Source organism: Balaenoptera borealis, assembly GCF_965194805.1.
Source record: "Balaenoptera borealis genome assembly, chromosome: 6".
In the NCBI taxonomy this organism is placed as follows: Eukaryota; Metazoa; Chordata; class Mammalia; order Artiodactyla; family Balaenopteridae; genus Balaenoptera; species Balaenoptera borealis.
The window spans coordinates 33,332,267-33,353,275 of NC_138863.1; the positions used below are offsets into that span (position 1 = coordinate 33,332,267).

At 41.4% G+C, this 21,009-nt stretch overlaps 1 protein-coding gene across 3 annotated transcripts in view; it reads right to left on the reverse strand.

Annotated features, from left to right (window-relative positions):
- KIAA2012 overlaps nucleotides 1-21,009 on the reverse strand; it is a 119,419-nt gene that overhangs the window by 47,976 nt on the left and 50,434 nt on the right. For all 3 annotated transcript variants that reach the window (XM_082397045.1, XM_082397044.1, XM_082397043.1), the window contains one exon: nucleotides 8,902-8,978. In XM_082397045.1, coding sequence (XP_082253171.1) covers nucleotides 8,902-8,978 — 77 coding nt within the window. The remainder of the gene's footprint in view (nucleotides 1-8,901; nucleotides 8,979-21,009) is intronic.

Below are 21,009 nucleotides of genomic sequence, written 5' to 3' on the forward strand. Positions count from 1 at the left end.
GGAGGGCCTCTGTAGCCAAGACCTGAAATACGCTACACACCCCACCATTATCTTAATGCATGGAGAGTGGGGTCGGGAGGCCTTTGCTGAAACCCTTATGTGGTCCATCAAGTTGTCACATCAAACCTCTGTGCACACAGGGCATTTGTCCCCTCCTGTGAGCAAACAAAAGGAAAAGAGTCAGACACGTCTTTGGACCACCGGGCCTCCCTCCTTGGCTGAGAGTCTGTCCTTCCACTTTCCCGGAAGGTGAGGGTCCGGGTGGCTCTGAATCCCGGTGGGGATGGAGAAGTCACCGAGGGTGGGGACCAAATCCTGGAGAAGGTCACTCCTGCCTGGAGCTAGGAGCTCAGGGGTCTGGCAAGTTCCCCTGCGCTTGGCCTTCCCAGGCCCTGTTATTTCTTGCTCTTGGCAGCCTGTGGAACTAAAAGTGGGCAGTAGGAATGGGGACGTAGGTGGGGCTGAGTGGGGCATGGAACTCTGCTGGACTCCCTGCGACTGGGCTTCCTGGGGAGGGATCTGAGTGGGCCAGGGGCTCTGTACACACTCTCAGCTCAGGCTGACATGGAGGGGACCCAGCCTGTGCAAGGCCAGCCACCTGGCCACCCCCAGTCCCGCTCTGAGACCTTCTCTCTGTTTAGGTTTCCCTGGCCTGGAGAAGCAGGAGAACTTTAGTCTTCAGAAGGCCAGAGGGAACATGAGCGTCTCAATTCAACAACTGGTCTGCCTGCACGGCCTCTTTCTGAGGAGCAGACGGGACCCCAAAGCACAGCGTGGTTCCATCCACCGCAAGTCTGCCCAGCGGTCCATGTGCCCGTCTCCTGCGTTCATCCTGCTCATCTTGGCCACCTGACATCCTGGCCCACTTTTTATGTTCTCAAGGCAATTTGGTGCTGGTGAAATGGGCCGAGTGGACAGTTTTAGGAGGGCTCCACAAGGAGGCAAGGTGGAGGCACAGTTTTGTTGGAAACCAGAGAAGAGCTTTCTTGTTCCCCTCCTGTCAGGAATTTTAGTCTTCATCCACTTCATCCCCAACTCTATGGAAGGAGATTTTTACATCCTCCTAAGCATTTACAAATTAGCCCAAGAGCCAGCAAACAGTGGACCAGGAAGAGAAACACAGAAATCTCTAGTCTTAACTTCTATGAGAGACTCATGTGGTGACTTTTGTCAACTCGTTAAGCTTTCTGTGCCTCAGTTTCTCTACCTCAGTGTTTTCCTCAAGGACCTTTTGAATAATGAAACCCAGGAGACTTTAATTCCAAGGCTTCAACTATCTGGAAGTAAATCTTATCTAATTGACATTGTTCTAACTGACATTGTCCTCAGTTTAATTAAGTGCTTTGTTGACACAACAGAATCATTGTTTATCTGGCTTAGCAGGAGCTGGAGGAGAAAAGATTTAAGCCAGAATAGTGACCTCTTCTGCCCCAGGGGAGATAGAAGTGAGCTTTTTTCTGTGAGGGGGTGTGTGTCTGGCTACACTCAGGCGGGAAGTCTGCCTGTATTTGAGAGATGACACATCCTATTTTAGACTTAGATGGGGAGATGGGAGGTGGTGGGGTGCAGGGTGGGAAATCTGAACAAGCCCCCAGCTCCTTCTAACCCCAAACTTTAACCCCAAACTGTGTGACTTCCTTGTTATGTTGGCTCTGGTGTGACTTTTCTAATCTGACAACTGAGAGACAGGGAATCTCAACTTGCAAACTGATTTCATTGTAAAAAGATAAAATTTTCACTAGAAAAAGAAATGTTACCTGTGGTGCTTTGATTCCCACATGGGCCCATAAAAACTTATCTAACCCATAATTTAGCTGGGCTAAAGGAGCTGAACTAGTCCTGGTAATGCTGGAATAGCAGAGGGCTGGAAGAAGAGAAAGAAAGATACCCTTTTCTTTTCTTTTCTGCCCCCTTCCCTTCCATTGCCCGCCTGTCCACTGACCTCTCACTGTTCCTCGGCAGCCATGTGCTGGGGGAGTTGGGGCGCTGCTGGATACGGCGTCCCCACTACAAAATTCACCCCCGCCCCTCCCCCTCCCCTCGGCCTTCAGCTGTGCTCCCTTAGGGGTAGGGAGGAGAACAATTAAAAAACAATCCACAATGAGATACGAGAAACCCAAAGGAATCTGCAATAGGTAGAATTACATAAAGTAGTGAAACAAAATTCCAGACAGCATGGAGGATATTTGAGGTGTCTGGGCTTGGGGGTTGAGGGTGGGTGGAGTGGAGGAGGGGAGAAACGGTAGGTAGATTGACTCGTAGCCCTTTAAGTTATTCCTGCCATTCAAGCTTCTCCTTTTCTACATCTGCACCCTTAGATTGCATACAAGCCCCGAGTTCTGTTTTATAATAGCTTTCAAGCAGAGGGCGAGGGAATAGAATAATAATTCCTGTTGTAATTTATCAGGATTGCCTAGTGACAACATTGTGCTAATCCTTTTCCATATGTTGTTTCATCTAATCATTGTCACGACCCCATGAGGAAAACATCATTGTCCTTTGTAGGGGAGGAAATTGAGCCTCAGAGAGGTTAAATAACCTGCCTGAACCCACACAGTCAGTATGGAAGAAGGTGGGATCTAAAAGCAACTTTGTGGGATTCCCAAACCAGTAGGCCTTTTGGCAAGTGCAGGTCGCATGTTAAATGGGGCCCTGTCTGTCATGACATCTGTTTCCTCATCTGTAAATGACAATAACTGTACCTACCTCATAGGGCTGTTTTAAGGATTAAGGGAGATAATTCTAAATCCTGCACATAGTAAACCTCAAAAACATTGGCTGTTATGACCATTTAAAAAGACCCTCTTGATAATGGAGGGATAATTATTGAAGCTTATGATAGGTACATGGAGGTTCATTATACTATTCTCTCTACTTTTGCAAGTATTTGAAATTTTCCATAATAAAAATAAAAAAGAAAATCAGGCACATATCATGTGTCTGGTTGGACCTAGTAGCCAACAGATCAATAAATACAGACTTACTGGAATAAATAATAGTTGCAGTGAAAATTCAACACATAAAAGTCTCGATTTTGTAATTAAAAACAAGTCCCTCTCAGTAAATTATCCTTAAATTGTCAATGGAGTTTTTGGTTTGACAAAGTAATCCCGTGGGTAAGATTGAGCCAGAAGATGAAGTTTGCTTAGATCTTCAAAAAAACTTTTGAATCAAGTTCCCCAACCAAAGCTATTTACAAAACCAGGGAGAGCCGTGGGCGGGGCGATGGAGGGGGCGGGCTGAGGGGGGAAGAGCAAGGAGCTGGGGAAATGCAGTGCCATGCCTTTAGAAATGAGAAACAGGAGGATAGAAGGTGGGGAGGAAAGGGAACTTCTCCAGGTGAGGAGATGCAGATAGTTAATTCTCCCAGGCACCCCTGCTAGGCCCAGCCTCCAAAAAGATCTCCAAGAAGGATGCCTAGTGACGCATCCAATCTGCACAAGACCCAAAGCTTCTCAGAGACTGAAACACCAGATCATGGCAACCAACAGCAGGAAGTATTCTGAGATGGTGTGAGGTGTTAGAGAAATGGCAGCTGAACTCCTGTATCATTTCCCTGGAAAGAAAAGAAGTGCAATCTCCAAATCCTACTTGGAGGCTTTTTTCCATCCAGGACATGGACCTTAATGTCAATAAGAGATTTATTTGTCAATTTTTCTTTTTTTGAGGAGCTACCATGTGCCAAGAACTGTCCTAAACATGTGAGATGCTAGGGTGAATAATGCAGAATAAGAAAAAAAAAGTCTGTCTTTAAAGAGTAGTAACTTGCTCTCTTAGATAACAGCTAAAAAGTTCAACAAAAGGCAAGATATGGTTCAGAAGGACACTGAAACAAAAGGCTACCTTTGTACCTTGCACAAAAACTTAGTGTGTCTACAGGTGTTCTATTTTTCTCCTGAAAGAGGAAGGCTGAAAGGGAGATGAACACCATCTGTGAAACCACCAAAGAAACAGATGGGGTAAACACAGCTTTATTCAACCTAAATCCTTAGTGCGCTATAATTACAGGCTACTCTTTGAAATCCAAAAGAGGTAAATTTAGGACACATAAGATCAAATATGAATTTATACTGTTGTAAACTCATGAAACCTGAACTCAAGAGACAGTATAGGTCGAAAGAGACGTGGCTTTGTGAAATGGGAAAAGGGGACATAATTTTTGTTTAACAGGATTTTTAGGACACTACCAACGTTCTAATCCCCACAAAGCAAAAAAACAAAACCCAAGATAAAGCAAGTAAGAAAGGATGTTTGCTTTCCCTAACAAAGGGAGAAAACTGACAATGTCAAAACTCCGTGAGACGGTTTCTTATTTTAAACAAAGAGACGCAATGATTCTCGGGGAATCTAATTGAAGTGTGAGCTTCTACTTTGATACCCTTTACTGACAACCTCTCTGCCCTGACAGCTCCATGAACCAGTGGGCTCAGGGCCCGTCTTGTCCCAAGCTTACATAGATGGATCTGAATGGATTAGAGAGTTTCATACTTTGAGGTCCAGACTTTTCAGAAAAACAGGTGAATTTGTTGCCTCCCACCCCCACCAAAGTCTAGGATCAGAGGGATAAAATGCTGAAAAGGGGTTGAGATCCTTAGGAGGAGCATTCTGATGGTCTTACCCAATAGTCTAATAAAAACCTAATTAATGTTAAGTAATTTCACTATCAGTAGTTAAAAAATAATGGCACTATGGTGTTGACCCTTGTTTCGCTTGCTGTATACTTGCTGTTTACTGTGACTCCTCATCATTTTAAGCTAGACTTGAATAAAACCAACTCTCTTCATGATCCATTTTTCCTCCTTACAGGGAGAATTTTGAAAAAAAAAAAAAAAGAAAAACAATGAAAAACCAGGAAGACAAAATAAAAACAAAAGACTCAACCCAACATAGTCATAATTTCAAACGAGCATGACTGCACTTATTTGCAAGCATTATTTGCAAGTCTTTATAGACACAGTATTTTTTGTACATAGTTGCAGTCATAATTGACATCACTTTGATTTCTACATTTAAAATGAAATCGGTAGATTGCAATGTGGGATTGGGGCTGGGGTGTGTGTGATTTTCGCCTTCCAGGGGACGTTTGGCAAGGACTGGAGACATTTTTGACTGTCACCAATCGGGGGGTTGTGCTACTGGTGTCTAGTGGGTAGAGGCTAGGGACACTGCTCAACATCCTATTGATACAATGCACAGGAAAGCTCCCCACAACAAAGACTATCTGGCTCAAAACGGCAATGGTGCTGAAGGTGAGAAACCATGTGTTAAACCTTTTGTATTAAATCACAGTTTCTAGGATGAACAAGCATCAGTTTTTAATGCCTGAATTAAACCCCTCACAATTTAGTCATTTCTCTGGCTGTTTCCAATTTTTCTCTATTATAGATACTGCTGCAATGGACATCTTCACTCACTTTTTTTCTGCTGAATTATTTCCTTAGGATAAATTCCCAGAAGTCAGAAATACTGAATCAATGGGTATGAATATTTTTTCATGTTTTGCCAGTCATATTGCCATTTTGCTTTACAAGTGGATTGAACCAAATTACAACCCACCAGAAGTATATAAGTGTACCAGTTTTACCAAAAACTCATCAGTTCTGGGTGTTACCATGAAAAAAAGGTGAGAGGAGGCACACATGTCAAATATAAAATGGTACCTCCAGTTCGCCTCAATGTGAATTTAAATTGCTACTCAGGATGAATATTGTTTCCACACTTGTTTTCTATTACTATTATTTTTGATGTGAATTGTTTATGTCTTTTGCTTATTTTTCTAACTGGTTTCAATGTTTTTCTTTTAAAATTGAATGGGATCTTTACCAAGTATAGACAGTAATGCTGCTGTAGTTAATGCAATTATAATTATTTTTCTTACTTTTTTTTTTAAAGTTTTACCTCCCCCCTCCCCCGCTCAGGATAGATATGTTAACACTTCCTGCTAGAATTTTCATTTACAATTTTAATACTCTTTTTAGGTGCTGGTCACTTCACCCAACCTTTCACCTCTATCTACATAGAGAGGCCTGGGGAAAAGGAAAGGCTTCTCTAGTGATTGATGTCAGCCACCGAGGTTAAGAGCAGTGCTCAGTCTCTGACTGTATCCCAGGAACTAATTTCCCTTAATCAAATGAAACTCCTTAAGAGGAGCCACAAGGCAGAAAAGAAAATATATGTGAAGGAGAATACCAAATTCTGTGAGGAGTTTGAAGGACCTGCATTAAAAAAAGGGCACCGTACCTTTAGGAGTTCAGAACTGGCAATGTTCCACATGCTGCTATTAATATGCAAAAAATGCCTTCATAAATACTTGATTCTGTTCACAGTGGGGAGGCAGTTCATTTGAAAGAGGAAATGGGAGCTTGGAGTTGAGACATGTCTGCTTGTCTCCTTTTTCTTTTTTTATTTCTCTTTTCATCTCCACATTTCCCCTCGTAGGTTTCTTCCCCCTCTTTCCCCAACTAACCCCCTCCTCCAACTCCTAGGAAGTTGTTGATGTCAGTGGCTACGCATTTCTATTTATGGATTTACCGCCGAGGCCCTGATTCTCGGCCGGGTGCGGAAGAGGTGCCTCAGGAGCGAGTCCCACAATCTGCCATCCTGTGTCGGGGCGGGGTGGGGGGTGGGGTGGGGGTGGAGTGGGCGGGAGCCCTCCCCCTCCTCCTCCTCCTCCTCCTCCCTGCTCACGTCCGCAGGGCCGACCTCCGCTTCGGAGACGCACAGCGGAGGTTTTAAAATCCAACCAGTAGGGGGCACCAGAGGCGGCCTCCAGAACCCGGTAAATCCAGGAACCCAGTCAGGTCTGCAAAGCGCTGTCTGGCTTTCTCTCTCACCCGCCCGTCAGAAATGGGTTTCCAAATCGAGGTATGTGACTTCTCATTAAAGCATGGTGATACCAACATATCCCACCTTTGGGTTTTTTGTTTTGGTTTGGTTTTTTTCCCTCGCAGCTAGCACACTGATAAAAAAGTAAAGGTATTTTGTGTGACCGAACTCCTAATATGGTCAGACCCCAGTGAAGGGAGGGAGGGGGTGAGTCGGGGGGTGGGGGGGCATTAATGAAAAGGAAAGAAGAGTAGAAACTGCTGATGCTGATAAAGATCAATTTTGTGTGATGTCCTGGCCTGCTTCAGAGTGGGAGGGCGACAGTGGAAGGAATCCACCGAGTGTGCCAGTGGCCCATCAGGGTACGTAACTGAAATCTGCTGGGCAGAAATTTGTTTCCAAATCCTTCCAGATGATTTATAGTAAACATGAAATTAGTCATTTACACGGAGTAGGTTGAGGAAGTAGGGAAAACTGAAGTCAGTGATTAATCTAATGAAGAGCCATTAGCCTCAAGTAGTAAGGGGGAGGGGGAGGCAGGGGGGACACCTCCCCCTCCCCGACCCCACCCCCCCTTTCTCTGTGTTTGGGGGCTGGTGGGGCTTCCTAGACTTTTCCTCAGATGGCTTTGCTTTGGGGGCTACTTCTAAAGGAAATAAGACTACTGCGACTTGAATAAACCAACTGGTGGGAACAGTCCCCCTCCTTTCACGAGGGAGGCACAGGCAATGCCCCGAGGGCGCTGGTTTGCCACGGCCGCGCAGGGGAAGGCCAGGATTAGAGCTGAAGACCCTCAGTCTGCTGTTCCTCTCTCTGACTGCAAGGTTCATAATTCAGTCTAGGACTTGATTTGACAGGACTGAGCCACTCATTTATTGCAGGTGATATGAGGTCTCCTGGAATACAGCCACGGGGCTGTGTGAATCTGGAGAGTTTAGGGCATACGAGGTATTTTGCAAGGCCTTCGGAGTTGTGGAATTATCGAACGACATCACATTTTCCTCAGTCACAGACTCTCTTGAAAAAGAAAACCTTCTAGATCCCTTATAAAGGGTGTCTACAAAGCAGGCACGTAAAAAAAAAACAAAAACATGCAAATGTTGGTTCTGTGGTTCCTCAGTAGCAGTAAGGGTCGACTGGGCTGTGTTTGAGCGCAGGGGAGGCCTGACCCAGGCCCAGGGTCCTAACAGGGAGAGTTCAGGTTCTTCCTCAGAACCGGCTAGGCACACACAGGAAAACAAAGCTACCTTTATTATTACTGTGTTTTTAATGAGTGTGAGGGAAGAGGAGAAAGTCAGGAAGTTGGAGATAAGGGAGAAACAGAGACCTTGCCGGTGCCACCCCCGTCCCGCCACCCCGCTGTCGCCCAGCAGGGGGAGACCTGAGAGAGCCCTGGGCTGTGGGGCTTCTGGCCCAGCTTCTCCGAGACCCGCGAAGCTCTAGGAATTCCCCCGAGTTGTCTCTCTAGAGTGAATCTGAAGACAGTGCCAGCCTCAACACTTCAACTGAAGGAACAAATTTATAAATATTTGCGAACGTACGTCCTTGAACCACTAATAGATATTCTTTTTTTTTTTAATGTCTGAAACATTTATATTAACATATTTCCATACATATTTCCATAGATATTCTTAATCTATTCAGATAAAGCATTTTTTCCCTTTCTTCACAGTATCCTTGCATTTTTTTCTTGATTGCAATTTTTTCCTCCCTATTAGGAATGAGAATTGGAGTAGAAAAATGGGCCCATTGGCACAAAGTCTTAGTGCCTACTGCCTTGATGGAGGATGCCTTTCTGTGTTTCCTTGTTCCCTTTTTGACTTTGCAGAAGTCAGGGAAAGGCCTATTCAGCTTATTTGCGCACACAAAGAGCCAGACAAAACAGTCCAAGTTGAGTTAAGACATTCCAAGTCTATGAGTTAAGGAACATTTGTGATTTTATAGTCTACTTGTCTCATTTAATTGATGAGACAAATGAGGCCCAGAGAGGTGAAGAATCTCACCCAAGGTCACACAGCAAGTAGGGACAACAACCCCAAAGTCCAGTATCATGCTCATGCAGAGTCAGTACTGTACCTGCTTCTCTGGCTTTTGGGTCAAAGGTGAGGTTTCATTAAGATTCATGTGAAGATCAGTTCTGGATTCAGTGTTTGCTATGATGAAAATCAGAGAGAAAAGGGTCAAGGTTGTCAGACCTAGGTCTCATGAATTTTTATATATACCATACCCGTACACACCTAGCTCATATGTGTAAGATTGGAAACACACACATGCCTGTGGCATTCATATTTACTCACCAAATAACACATGTAACCTCTACAGGCACAGTCTAAATGCCACGTTAAATACAGTGTTGAGACTTTGTATTCAAATTTCTTTTTTCTTGTTTTGGTTGCTCTTTAAAAGAACAAAAGTAAATTCTTTGTGCTACTAAAATTCAGATAAAGCTGAAATTAAGAAGGAAATATTGATGGAAAAAAATCTGCTGATCCTGCTGAATATAAATTTTGTATGATCCTACTTCACTGAGGTAGGAAAATGCTTCTGCAACCTTCCAGACAGAGAGATCAGAGACTTCCCTTTTCCCTCATGCTGTGGAAGGGCAACAGGAGAAGTGAAACATGAAGCAAACAAAGGCAGAGGCCAAAAAGGGGCTGATGGGAGGGGACTAATGGAAATCATGGCGCTCACCCTGAAGCAGGCACTACGCAGGCACCGATATGTGGTTGGCGTGTAATCTGCGCGACTCTCCTCCATGGTTGTGTTATCATACTCTCTATAGGTGTGGAAGCTGAGGCTCGAAAGGTAAAGTAACCCACCCAAGGATGTACAACTAATGAGGTTTTGAGTAAGGATTTGAGTCCAAGACTGCCTCACTCAAACCTCATGCTGCAAAGGGATAGGATTGATTTTGTTTTCCTTTTTTTCCCCTAAGAAAGTAAATTAAATGTTTATAAAGGAATGTTTATTTGAGGGACAGATTTAGCTAAGTGCATGGCTCCCCTGACAAGGATTTTAGTCTCTTGTGTGGGACCAGGGTCCAACAAAACGTTCTTTACATACTTGCTACTCCTAAGTAGCTCTGTTAAGAGTCTGGCCATATGTGATTCTGCATCTTTGCCTCTTTGACCTAAAGCCTCTACTCATTCCTTGTGGGCTGACCTCCCCTCTTCTGTTGTTTCTCAGCTGTTCTCATCTATCTTGTTTGAAAATGGCTTCTGCACAGATTTAAAACATTTCTTATTTAAGACAGCTGGGGAAACTGAGGCCCAGAGAGTGACTTTACGTGACTGACTCAAGGCCATATCTTGAAAGAGCACAAGCCCAGAACCTGAACCCAGACCTCCTGACTTAGCGTCTCCTACTCTCCCCTCTACCTCACACTGCCTCCTGTTAACCTCACTTGGTCTTGCCACACCACAGCTGCTTGGCCCGGATCCATCCTCTGCACAAATCCAGCCCAACAGAATTGTGTTGCGATGAGGTTCACTTCACTGTGGCTTGGAAGGAACCATGGGTCTCTTAGAAATGAAACTTATAAATTCTAATGCATAAGGAAAGTTCTTGCAACACCAGGAGAATGAATCAGTCAGCCAGAGTTCAAGAAATGTAAACACATTTTTAGATAGGAGACTGAAAAATTGCTTAAGGCTTCTCCATTTCTTGGGTCAAGACCCTGGTAATTTACTGAGGTCCGAGCTGTCAAGGAGGAGACACAACTCAAACTGCATTCCTGGGAGATAAAGCAAGGGGGGGTGGTAAAACTTTCTCCCTGAACCATGTGGCAGAATCTACCCCTCTTATCAAGTTGAAGAAACTGACCCATCAACAAACGCAGGCAACTGGCTGTGAACACAGGCCTAGTTCTTTCCCATCATTCCGGAGCTGGTGTGTACATTCACAGACTACAGACAACACAACTTCCAGGCCTGCCTGAAACTGGGAGCTCAGAGTCTTTCTGTGATGAACATTTCTGCCACGAAAGAGATAAACAGAAAACACATTCTTTCCCTGGCCGCCCACCATCAGGCCTGAGTAGATTTTCAAACGCTAGCATTAATCTAGCCACAGGCTTTTAGCAAGGAGATAGCATTCCCACCAGATAATCAGGCAGTTTCAGAGATGACCCTTACTAGATGGGGTCTCATCCCAAACCTCTTCTGCCTTCTTCAAATCATGGGATCCTTCAGCAAACACTCAAAACTTGAAAAGCAGGAGAGAGCATCTGATGCTAGCATGGAATATGGGTGCCTTAAAATTTCCTTCTATTTCAGCCTATGTTGGCCATGTTCAATTCCCAAGTTGTTTATTGTTTTAAATAAAAATGAAACATAGTCATATTTATTCCCATTGTTTCAGAATATTTATTTCCCTTGGTATAGGATGCTCATCTGATATGAAAATAGAGACTGAACTCCAGAAAGTCACCTTATCAGGCACAGTGGACCACCTGATTCCTTCCTAGATGCGTATCAGGGCTTGTGAGAGAACATCAGACCTGCAGGCTCCAAAGTGGCCAAACATTTGGTAGGTACAAGGGCAGGAGCTATCGAAAGTGCTGGCAGGAGCCTCTACATTATGTGTAGGGTCTTTTTCCACACATACCATTTCTGAGCCATGAGTACCTTTTGACTACTAGTGTGCACCCATGGAACTCCCCCCCCCCCCATAACTTGCAGTAGTTCATCATTGAGGAGGGGATGTATCCATTGCCAAACAGATCTCAGAAAGTACCTTTGCCTTCTCACAGCTTTGCATGTGGACTTGCAGCAGAAGCCAATGGGAGGAGGCCTCAGAGTCAGCCTCTGTACCTTCATGGTTTTGTATTTTTGGTCAAAAATGGAAAATGCAAATTCCAGGTTGTTAAAAAAAAATTCTTCCCAGTAGAAAATAACCATAAAAGGAAGGATAATTCTGGTCCCTTTACATAGCCCTGCTGATCTTTCCTTCTTTACTTTATATAATAAGACTCAAGATGCCTATGACCTGTAGAGCTTTCATCGTGTTATAATAAATCTTGAGCCTGTTTGTTTAATGCAGGAGATCAAGACCCAAGATGGCCTTTTGGTATTGTCATCATCAAATTCTTGGAACAAGATTTAAGACCTTGTTTATGCTACACATTTTCACTTTAAATCTTCCTGGTTAAGGAGGAGGGTGAGATGGGCATATCAAACAGTTGCTTAAGACCTGAGAAAGTCTCCAGCCTAAAGACATACCCCAGGGAGCTCTATTAAAGGAGCCAAGTAGATCTAGAAGATATGAGTCAGTCTGAATTTAAATATGGAAATGCCTAGTAAATGCAAGGACAATATTTTTCTTCTAATTTGGAATAACTTCTTTTACTTACTTATATCTTCTTAGACCAAGGCTTGCTCAGTCTCAGGAGTCTAGCTTTGGGAACACCATCTTCTCTCAAAAGTTCGTAAATTATTTTTTATGGAGAGGTCCAAAGGTACATGGCAGTTTACCAAGCCCCAAATGGAAGGAAAGCTAGATGATGGAAATGAAATTCGAGTTGTGTAGCAATAAAATATCAGCTACACGAGAAAACCTCCAATCGATATACATCATAGGATTAATAAGGATACCTGTGGTGGAAGATGGTATGGAAGAAGGGAATTCAAAAAAGAGGCTGAAGGTAGAGCTACATACAAAGCAGCCAATCAATTCAATTCAATATTCTGCAGAAAATATTGTTCTTGGTCACTTGCTCTCAAACAAGTGTAGATATCTGGTCTCCCAGCCTCTGGTCTTACCCCCTTCAATCCATTCTCTACATAGCCGGGAGAGTCATTTCTCTAAAATAAAAATCTGGTTATGTCAATTTCTGTGTAAACAGGATCTCACAATCTTTAGGATAAATTCCTTAGTTGCTGCTTATGGGCCTTCACGATCTGGCTACTGCCTACCCCACCAGCTGTATTTCTCACTACTTCCTCCCCTACATGTACCTTGGGGTCCAGGCATTACAGGCTGCTTACATTTCTCCCATGCCACCATGTTCTCTAACCTTCATATGGTCCTTTTCCCTGGAGCATTCTTTCCTCTTTTCTACTTGGCTAGTTCCTACATATATCCTTAGAAACTCAGCTTAGGTGTCCTCTCCTTCCAAAAGCCTTCCTAAACTCCAGGCTGAGTTAGCCTGTGCTCATCCATAGCTCTCAGCACGCTCCACTACTGTGGATGACTTTAAGGCATGGACTTTATCTCTCAACTGTATCCTTATGCCCAGCACATTATTTGGCATTAGTAGATGGTCAACTAGTATTTGCTGAATGAATGAATGAGCAATCTTTACGTGCTCTGTAAAACAGACACACTAATTCTTTCTATTGGACATGTTCTGATGCTGGTGTCTTCATTAATTTTCAAATGAGTAATTGCTAGGAATGAAGACAACAGCAAATGTAAATCCTTAGGCCACAGGGAGATGTGTGAAAGAAGCAAGAGAGAAAGCAGGAGGAAAAATATCCTTAAGAAAAGCCTCATGCTTCCTTATGGTCTTTTTGATGAGAAGATACCACAAATGTCTGAAGAGTGATGAAACAGAAGACAGTATTTATGGATTACTAGTTAATAAAAGTTATTTTTTGATCACTCTGACAGAACCAAACTTAATATTCTCAACTTTATTATAGTTGAGAAATATAGCTGATATATACACACACAGACATCTTGAAATCCATACCAGCTTTAAAATGCATTGTGCTAAGCACGACTTCACTGCTTGAGCAAGGTCCTGATCCCTCATGCATATCATACACTAAATGGACAGTGGATCCTGGCTTTAGGAGGGACACATCCTGAGAGTTTCAAGAGTCCTTAGATTTGTGAATACCCCTAGCATGTATTCATGTGACCAGTAAAACTAAAGTAGAAATGAAAAAGGAGGGGGAGTTCTTCAGACTCTTAATGCGTTGATAGATAAAGGATTAGAGTGATTTATAAAACTATTTTTTGGCAGAGAATCATCAAATTGTTAGACCACTTCATTTTCTCTTAATTCCATCACCAGTCCCAGCAATTGGCCTACTTTATAGGGCCATTAAAAAAAGAATCAGGGGATGGGGGTGGGGAGGAGGGGTAAGTTGTGAGATTGGGGCTGACATATACATACTACTATATATAAAATAGATAACTAACAATAACCTGCTCTATAGCACAGGGAACTCTACTCAGTACTCTACAATGGCCTACATGGGAAAAGAATCTTAAAAAAAACAAAAAACAAAAACAGAAGTAGAGTCATAGATGTGGAAACAAACTTAATGGTTACCAGGACATGGGGGGGAAGAGATAAATTGGGAGATTGGGATTGACATAAATACACTACTATATGTAAAATAGATAACTAATAAGAACCTACTGTATAGCACAGGGAACTCTACTCAATACTTTGTAATGGCCTACATGGGAAAATAATCGAAAAAAAGAGTGGATATATGTTTATGTATAACTGATTCACTTTGCTGTATACCTGAAACTAACACAACATTGTAAATCAACTATACTCCAATAAAAAAATTTTTAAAAATCAATGTTCTTCTTTTTAAAAAATAACTTCACAAGAGCTCTTGCACATGTTACAGTGAATACAGACCACAACGCTGAGGTTGGCTGGGTGTATTCACTAGCTTAGTGATGGTCTTCTGTCTCCCAGCCTTGCCATATCTATGATTTGACTTCCTGCCTCCGTAAAATGACAAACTGTATGTGTCCCTGACTTCTGAAGTCATTTGCAAATAGTCAAACCTGGCTTTCAGGTCCACAAATACCCAAAGTCTGCCATCTATATAATTTTTAAAAATTCTATCATTTTTATCTGAAAATATTCCTTGGGGCAGAGATCAAGATGGCAGAATAGAAGGACGTGGAGCTTACCTCCTCCCACAAGTACATCAAAAATACATCTAATGTGAAACAATTCTCACAGACTACCTACTGAAAATATTCCTTAAGACCAAAAGACCAAAAAGAAAACAAAAAGTTGTAAAAGCTCTATAGATTCCAATGAAGAGATGTTTTAAATTGCTCTTTGAAGAAGAACTACAATCCTGCATCCTGTAGAACAAAAACCACATTCACAGAAAGATAGACAAGATGAAAAGGCAGAGGGCTATGTACCAGATGAAGGAACAAGATAAAACCCCAGAAAAACAACTAAATGAAGTGGAGATAGGCAACCTTCTAGAAAAAGAATTCAGAATAATGATAGTGAAGATGATCCAGGACCTCGGAAAAAGAATGGAGGCAAAGATCGAGAAGATGCAAGAAATGTTTAACAAAGACCTAGAAGAATTCAAGAACAAACAGAGATGAACAATACAATAACTGAAGTGAAAACTACACTCGAAGGAATCAATAGCAGAATAACTGAGGCAGACGAACGGATAAGTAACCTGGAAGACAGAATGGTGGAATTCACTGCTGCAGAACAGAATAAAGAAAAAAGAATGAAAAGAAATGAAGACAGCCTAAGAGACCTCTGGGACAACACTAAATGCAACAACATTCCCATTATAGGGGTCCCAGAAGGTGAAGAGAGAGAGAAAGGACCCGAGAAAATATCTGAAGAGATTATAGTCGAAAACTTCCCTAACATGGGAAAGGAAATAGCCACCCAAGTCCAGGAAGCGCAGAGAGTCCCATACAGGTTAAACCAAAGGAGAAACACGCCGAGACACATAATAATCTAATTGGCAAAAATTAAAGACAAAGAAAAATTATTGAAAGCAACAAGGAAAAAATGACAAATAACATACAAGGTAACTCCCATAAGGTTAACAGCTGATTTCTCAGCAGAAATTCTACAAGCCAGAAGGGAGTGGCATGATATACTGAAAGTGATGAAAGGGAAGAACCTACAACCAAGATTACTCTACCCTGCAAGGATCTCATTCAGATTCGATGGAGAAATCAAAAGCTTTACAGACAAGCAAAAGCTAAGAGAATTCAGCACCACCAAACCAGCTCTACAACAAATGCTAAAGGAACTTCTCTAAGTGGGAAACACAAGAGAAGAAAAGGACCTACAAAAGTAAACCCAAAACAATTAAGAAAATGGTCATAGGAACATACATATGGATAATTACCTTAAACGTGAATGGATTAAATGCTCCAACCAAAAGACACAGGCTTGCTGAATGGATACAAAAACAAGACCCATATATATGCTGTCTCCAAGAGACCCACTTCAGACCTAGGGACACATACAGACTGAAAGTGAGGGGATGGAAAAAGATATTCCATGCAAATGGAAATCAAAAGAAAGCTGGAGTAGCAATACTCATGTCAGATAAAATAGACTTTAAAATAAAGAATGTTACAAGAGACAAGGAAGGACACTACATAATGATCAACGGATCAATCCAAGAAGAAGGTATAACAATTATAGATATATATGCACCCAACATAGGAGCACCTCAATACATAAGGCAACTGCTAACAGCTATAAAAGAGGAAATCGACAGTAACACAATAATAGTGGGGGACTTTAACACCTCACTTACACCAATGGACAGATCATCCAAAATGAAAATAAATAGGGAAACAGAAGCTTTAAATGACACAATAGACCAGATCGATTTAATTGATATTTATAGGACATTCCATCCAAAAACAGCAGATTACACTTTCTTCTCCAGTGCACACGGAACATTCTCCAGGATAGATCACATCTTGGGTCACAAATCAAGCCTCAGTAAATTTAAGAAAATTGAAATTATATCAAGCATCTTTTCTGACCACAACGCTATGAGATTAGAACTCAATTACAGGGAAGAAAACGTAAAAAACACAAACACATGGAGGCTAAACAGTACGTTACTAAATAACCAAGAGATCACTGAAGAAATCAAAGAGGAAATCAAAGAATACCTAGAGACAAATGACAATGAAAACACGACGATCCAAAACCTAGAAGCAGTTCTAAGAGGGAAGTTTATAGCTATACAAGCCAACCTCAAGAAACAAGAAAAATCTCAAATAAACAATCTAACCTTACACCTAAAGGAACTAGAGAAAGAAGAACAAACAAAATCCAAAGTTAGCAGAAGGAAAGAAATCATAAAGATCAGAGCAGAAATAAATGAAATAGAAACAAAGAAAACAATAGCACAGATCAATAAAACTAAAAGCTGGTTCTTTGAGAAGATAAACAAAATTGACAAGCCATTAGCCAGACTCATCAAGAAAAAGAGGGAGAGGACTCAAAATCAATAAACTTAGAAATGAAAAAGGAGAAGTTACAACAGACACCACAGAAATACAAAGCATCCTAAGAGACTACTACAAGCAACTCTATGCCAATAAAATGGACAAACTGGAAGAAATGGACAAATTCTTAGAAAGGTATAACCTTCCAAGACTGAACCAGGAAGAAATAGAAAATATGAACAGACCAATCACAAGTAATGAAATTGAAACTGTGATTAAAAATCTCCCAACAAACAAAAGTCCAGGACCAGATGGCTTCACAGGTGAATTCTATCAAACATTTAGAGAAGAGCTAACACCCATCCTTCTCAAACTCTTCCAAAAAATTGCAGAGGAAGGAACACTCCCAAACTCATTCTATGAGGCCACCATCACCCTGATACCAAAACCAGACAAAGATACCACAAAAAAAGAAAATTACAGACCAATATCACTGATGAATATAGATGCAAAAATCCTCAACAAAATACTAGCAAACAGAATCCAACAACACATTAAAAGGATCATACACCACGATCAAGTGGGATTTATCCCAGGGATGCAAGGATTCTTCAATATATGCAAATCAATCAATGTGATACACCATATTAACAAATCGAAGAAGAAAAACCATATAATCATCTCAATAGGTGCAGAAAAAGCTTTTGACAAAATTCCACACCCATTTATGATAAAAACTTTCGAGAAAGTGGGCATAGAGGGAACCTACCTCAACATAATAAAGGCCATATATGATAAACCCACAGCAAACATCATTCTGAATGCTGAAAAACTGAAAGCATTTTCTCTAAGATCAGGAACGAGACAAGGAGGACCTAATGAACCTTAAAAGCTTTTGCACAGTAAAGGAAACCATTAACAAGATGAAAAGACAGCTCTCAGAATGGTTGAAAATATTTGCAAAGGAATCAACGGAGAAAGGATTAATCTCCAAAATATATAAACAGCTCATGCAGCTCAATATTAAAAAAAACAAAGAACCCAGTCCAAAAATGGGCAGAAGACCTAAATAGACATTTCTCCAAAGAAGACATACAGATGGCTAAGAAGCACACGAAAAGCTGTTCAACATCACTAATTATTAGAGAATTGCAAATCAAAACTACGAGGTATCACCTCACACTAGTTAGAATGGGCATCATCAGAAAATCTACAAAGAACAAATGCTGGAGAGGGTGTGGAGAAAAGGGAACCCTCTTGCACTGTTGGTGGGAATGCAAATTGATACAGCCACTATGGAGAACAGTATGGAGGTTCCTTAAAAAACTAAAAATAGAATTACCATATGACCCAGCAATCTCACTACTGGGCATATACCCAGAGAAAACCATAATTCAAAAAGACATGCACCCCAATGTTCATTGCAGCACTGTTTACAATAGCCAGGTCATGGAAGCAACCTAAATCCTCATCGACAGAAGAATGGATAAAGAAGAAGTGGTACATATATACAATGGAATATTACTCAGCCATAAAAAGGAACGAAATTGGGTCATTTGTTGAGACGTGGATGGATCTAGAGACTGTCATACAGAGTGAAGTAAGTCAGAAAGAGAAAAACAAATATTATATATTAACACATATATGTGGAACCTAGAAAAATGGTACAGATGAACTGGGTTGCAGGGCAGAAATTGAGACAGAGATGTAGAGAACAAACGTATGGACACCAAGGGGGGAAAGCATTGGGGTGGTGGTGGTGGTGGTGTGATGAATTGGGCGATTGGGATTGACATGTACACACTGATGTGTATAAAACTGATGACTAATAAGAACCTGCTATATAAAAAAACAAATAAAATAAAATTCAAAAAGTAAAAAAAAAAAAAAATCCAAGGGGAAAGTGAAGTGTAGAGAGGTGTTGAGTTGTGATCCCCTGGAAGACTGTTGGAAGAATCTCTCTCTCCTATTCTCTCTGTTGTGTGTGTGTGTGTGTGTGTGTGTGTGTGTGTGTTTGTGTGCATGCGCTGTTTGAGTGTCTTCTAAATATCTAAATTAAAAAAAAATAAAAATAAAAAATAAATTGCTCTTCGAACTCCATTCCAGGGGGTATCTGGTATTTTCAGAGTAGTGTTATATCCATTTTCTTACAAACAAATGGGGAGTGTTAAGCTCAAAGAGATGTAAGAATTTTTTGTTAAGGTCTTTGAGCAAATCAAGGGAACAGATAAGTTTCCTCTATTCTAAGCCCCGAAGCAGGTATTCTGTGCTTATATGGGTAGTCCCATTGCAATGGGGAGTTATTTAACGGATATAGAGAGTTCTGGAGACTGGTTGCACAACAACATGAATCTACTGAACACTACTGAACCATACACTTAAAAATTGTTAAGATGGCAAATTTTATGTGTATTTTACCACAATTAAAATAAAATGTTAGGGGATAGGAGGAGATGAGGAATTATGCTCCAGGCAAAGGGAACTGTGTGTTCAAAAGCTTGGAAATGAGAAAGAGATTTGCATTAGCCTCAGGTCGTTTAGTTACTAGGAGTAGAGAAGACAAGGAATAAAAGTTTTCTTTCCCTTTCCTGGATATAAAGCTTGCCATGGGGCAATTCTGAAATAGCTCAAGTTTGTCTTTGTCACTTTACCATTTCCCTTTATGTTCTTTTCTCTGTGTGCCTCTTTTTCCATATAGCTAATAATCTTCTGTTCATACAAGCCCTCCAGGGTACCCCAACAGGCAGGTATGTTTCAACCCTTAAGACTCTACTTACTCCCAAATTATCCACCTCTGTTCCCATCCCATCAGAATTTTTAGTCCCTCAGAGCAGCTGTTCTCACTAGGTTGCAAGAGGACAGCCATCTGATTACATTTTTACTGAAGTGTGAATGATTGTTAGCTTCTCAGAAGTATCAGCTTTTTAAGAGACTACTTCAGAATTCAAAGTGAATCTATTATTAGTGAGACTTTAATAGGAGAATGAAGTGAAATTGTAACATTTTCAGCCATATTAGGAAGGATATTTTTGGTCTGGAGAGCTACCCTGTAAACAGGCCTATCTGGCTTGATAATCTGTCTTAGGAGTTTGGTTCTTCCAAACTGTTCCTACTGTGTTTCAGCTTCTCCCCATATCTCTAAAAGTTGCAAATCATTTTCAGTGTTACCCACAAAAGGGTGTCTCATAATAAGTAAGGGGAATTGGAGGGAAAAAAGGATGTGCAACAGAAGTCATTTATGAGTATGAGTCATTATGAAATCAGGAACTTCCTAAACTCTCACATATTGTCAGATGGAAATGTACCTGTTTATTTTATTATTTTTTAAATTTTATTGAAGTATAGTTGATTTACACTGTTGTGTTAATTTCTGCTGTACAGGAAAGTGATTCGGTTATATATATATATATATTCTTTTTCATATTCTTTTCCATTATGGTTTATCACAGGAAATCGAATATAGTTCTCTGTGCTATACAGTTGGACCTTGATCCATCCTATATATAATAGTTTGCATCTGCTAACCCCAAACTCCCAATCCTCCACCCCCAATCCTGCCGTCCCTTGGCAACCACAGGTCTGTTCTCTGTATCTGTGAGTCTGGGAAACGTCCCTGTTTAGATTGATGTCACCATGCATAGTAGTGAAAATGTAGGTTTCTATGGTTCAAATCCCAGCTTCACCACTTAGTTGTGTGACCTTGGGCTAGTTCCTTAACCTCTCTGAGCCACACTGTCCTAGATGAAAAGTGAGGATAATAATAGAATTTAGCTCATATCATTGCAATGAGGATGAAGTGAATTAATGAATGTAAAACACTCAGCACAATGTTTGGCATAAAGATAGATAGCAATGATAGTTATCATCTTCATCATCATCGTCATATCCTCCGCTGGTGGGCTCCTATTAAGAGCTGCTCTGGCCCAGTTCCAGCCAACAAGTGAGAATGAACAGAACTGACCCTGAAACTCTTCGCACCACGGTCAGGATGTCCACCCAAGGAGAATGATGAGAGGGGTAACGCAG